At 29.4% G+C, this 3,653-nt stretch overlaps 1 protein-coding gene across 2 annotated transcripts in view; it reads right to left on the bottom strand.

The window, feature by feature from the left end:
• Positions 1–3,653, bottom strand: part of LOC106468651 (OTU domain-containing protein 5-B-like) — a 35,909-nt gene that overhangs the window by 13,996 nt on the left and 18,260 nt on the right. For both annotated transcript variants that reach the window (XM_022397004.1, XM_022397005.1), the window contains exon 4: positions 2,371–2,527. In XM_022397004.1, coding sequence (XP_022252712.1) covers positions 2,371–2,527 — 157 coding nt within the window. The remainder of the gene's footprint in view (positions 1–2,370; positions 2,528–3,653) is intronic.

Raw genomic sequence — 3,653 nt, 5'->3', positions numbered from 1 at the left:
AGCAAATAGGATTTTAGGTTGTATCTACAGAAATATTGAATACAAGTCAAAGGAGGTTATAATTTCATTGTACAGATCACTGGTTAGGCCATATTTGAAGTATTGTGTTCAGTCTTCAGCTCCTTACGTTAGGAAGGAAAGTGAACTGTTGGAAAGGGTTCAAAGGAAGGTTACTAGAATAATAGAATGGTGCCTGGGATGGAGGGGTTGTCATATGAGGAGAGATTGAAATCTCTCAAATTTTTTTCTCTTGAAAAAAAGAAGAGTTAAAGGAGATCTGGTTGAAGTGTTTAAGATTGTATATAGAATTGATAGTGTTGATGCATTATCATTTTTCATATTTAACAATGAGAATAGTTTGACTAGGGGACATAAATATACATTTTGACAGGGTAGGAGTCATCTTCAGCTAAGAAAGTATTATTTTCTAATAGGGTGGTTGGCCTTTGGAATGGGTTGCTTTCAGATGTTGTAAAGGCAGTAAATTTAAGCGAGTTTAAGAGAAAGCTTGATAACTATAAGAATTATAAGAACTGGCTTTAAGATTTTTTTTTAATGTATTTATTCAATAGTTTTAATTTAGTTTAGAGGAGGGACAACCAAAATGGACCAACAGGTCAAATGTTGTCCCAAAACATGATGTTATGTTAACATGAAAACACTTTCATTAGAATTGCTTTGCTCACCTCAATGGGAGTTTGGGGTATCCAATATGTTAAAAAAAAAAAATACAGCTAAAAACACTTTATCTACTCCTTACTGATGTAGCTTTTTTGAAAGGTGAGTTTCATTAGCAATTTCAAATGCTGTGGCATCACAAAAGGGTGGCGATGAAGGGTGGTAATAGCAAAACTATTGAAATATAATGAAAATCACATAAAAATAACACACGAATCATTCTACTTTCAAAAGATGATAGTTTTTTAGCAATGATAAACCTTTACTTTGAGATTGGCAAAAAATTCTAATAAGAAAAGCAAGCATGAAATGTGTTTGCAGGTGATAGATAACTCCTCAGAGCTACACAGAAATTACAGCTGGAAAATTTTCTGTTTGCAAATTACACTGAATAAATGTCATATAATGACAAAAATATCAATCTTTGTGGGTAAATAAATTGTTCAAACATTTTTGCTTAAATTTGGATATTTAATATTCAAGTGTGCACTTGACACCTGGAAGATGCTTACTGATCTTGAGAGGATAAATAAATAAATATACATATATATATATATATATGTCCTCTCACATGGAACTACATTGTAAATAAATGATGGGGAAATCACTTAACCAAGTGTAAAATAGTTTCTCTTTAGTTTTATTTAAGTGTAGTGCAATAAACCCCAAGAAAATTAAATTGTTTAAAATAAAAGTGTAAAGTTACCAATATATATTTTACCATACATTTGAATTAACTCAAATGTAATTTTAAAAGTCATACAACATATAATAGAAAACCTAAACTTCAGTCAAGGGGATAATTTGGGCAAAAAGATGTCTTGACTTATTGTGAATGTCATGTTTATACTACATCCCTCACAATCCCACTTATGACTTCAAGTCACTTGTTTTAGTCATATAAATTGTATGTTTTTGTATAAATTATAAGCAAGTACTTCTTCTTTTAAACCTAAAATTATCAACAGGGTCCACATGGATCCCACTGGATTTCCAAACATTTTTCTAAATCATTTATGGAACAAATTATTTGTGGATCACAAAACAAGTCACACAAAAAAGTTAAACAAAAAAATATCATTAATAATGTAGTTAATCTCACTAATTATAAGTGATTTCACTTATTCTTATTCAGTTCTTTACAATGAAAGTTATCATAGGTAAAAATAAAAGTACTCATTATGATGCAATAAGTGGACCAGACCAATAATGAATGGTATGACACAATGTGGGCAATTCTGAGGGTTAAAAATCAGATTGGCCTTTCTTCCCATATTAATTATATTACATATGTATTTTACAAAACTGAACTTATCATCACTTGTGCCATTGGTCATACAATGAATAACTTGGGTCAGTCTTGTACAAGGTAAAGAAGTGTGTTAAATTTCTTCATTGATGTACTTAATATTTGAGATACATGTTTTCAAATAAAAGAAAAACTGAAAACAAAAAAACAATTGTTTGAAGATAAGAGAATCGCAATACAAAAAGAAAAAATGGAAAAGACTCACTTAATACAAAGTCAAAAAAGTAATATCCTTAGATTCATAGTTAAATTATTGTAGTTCATAATTTAAGTACACTTATTGTTTTTGCAAAATTTCATGCTACTATGAATGTCTTCTATAAACAAGTCAGGTAACGATAGACATGCTTAAAAAAAAAGCAATAAAACTTAAAGGACAATACCATTGCTATAGTGGTAAACTTCAATTGGTCTGTTAAAAATTTCTGACAGAGCCTGCATTTCAACATGATTTCCATGGATGTGGTCACAACGTTTTCTCTCTATGTACTTTTCAAAATCTTCTGTTACGTATTGTGAATAATAATCAGCATTTTTGGCCTATAAAGAATATGTAACATTAGGCCTTGATAACATGTAATTAAGTTTAACAGTTGTCAAATCTTGAATGATACTTACAACTACCAATGTTATTATGTACCAAAAAATAACAGGATGAAAACATTTTGAAATTATTTGAGCCCAAAATGGATATCACCATTCTTCTATACTATTTCATTAAAATTTTAAGCAAAATTAAATTAGGGCTTTAAATTAACTGGGAATAATATTTATAAAACAATTTTAATTTAAAATCTAAACATATTCAAGAATGTACCAGCAAAATATATAATAAATACATCTACCACAATTGAAAGCAGAAGCTATGTGTTCATAACAAAGTACACATTCTTGATAGAACAATTCTTGTAAGCATTAACTTTAAATGTTTTTTAAGTTTATGGCTTCTGAAATTATTTACAACTGTGTATAAATAAGAATCAAATAAAGTCTTAAATACATAAAGAATTTAGTTAGCACAGCAAAAGTTTATTAAAATTTTACTAATTATTTTTATCATGCAAGAGAACCTTTCACCCACCAGATATTGTAATATACTGCACTTTTATGAAGATTAATCATATCGGCACGGGTACCCTTTACTGCACATGACACAAGGTTTTAGTGTCTTACATTCAAACATTTATTAGACTACTTTTTGTTTATGTTATACCAATGAGAATAGCATAAAATCTTAACTAATAATCCATATTTTAATAGTTTACAAGTTTTAATTTTGTCTTAGCATTTCATCATCCCTATTTTATCCATCACCCCTCGAAAATGTACAAAATTAAACGTAAAATGCTCTCTATAAAATCATTATTGTTCAAACAGACCATAATTTTCATGGCCTTCAATTTTGTTTTGTTACAGAGCTATCAAAGAGAAATCAGACCCCTCCTGCCACATTCTCTCTTTCACAATTGGTTTATAGTTCTGTCTTATGTTTCATTATATATTATTTATAACCAATAGAAAGTCAAGGTTTTCATCTATCACATGGCGTATTGTAAAACATTGTGTTTTGAACAGATAACCGTCACTATTGCTCTGAGTAGTAACATCTTTCCCATGGGAAAGTTTATGACTAACTTGGATGAATTTCTAACGGCTCTTGTTGCAT

The sequence above is a fragment of the Limulus polyphemus genome, unplaced genomic scaffold (genome assembly GCF_000517525.1).
Source record: "Limulus polyphemus unplaced genomic scaffold, Limulus_polyphemus-2.1.2 Scaffold3098, whole genome shotgun sequence".
Taxonomy (NCBI): domain Eukaryota; kingdom Metazoa; phylum Arthropoda; class Merostomata; order Xiphosura; family Limulidae; genus Limulus; species Limulus polyphemus.
Note: the sequence above shows the minus strand (reverse complement) of the source record. Positions and strands in the feature narration are given on the sequence as shown.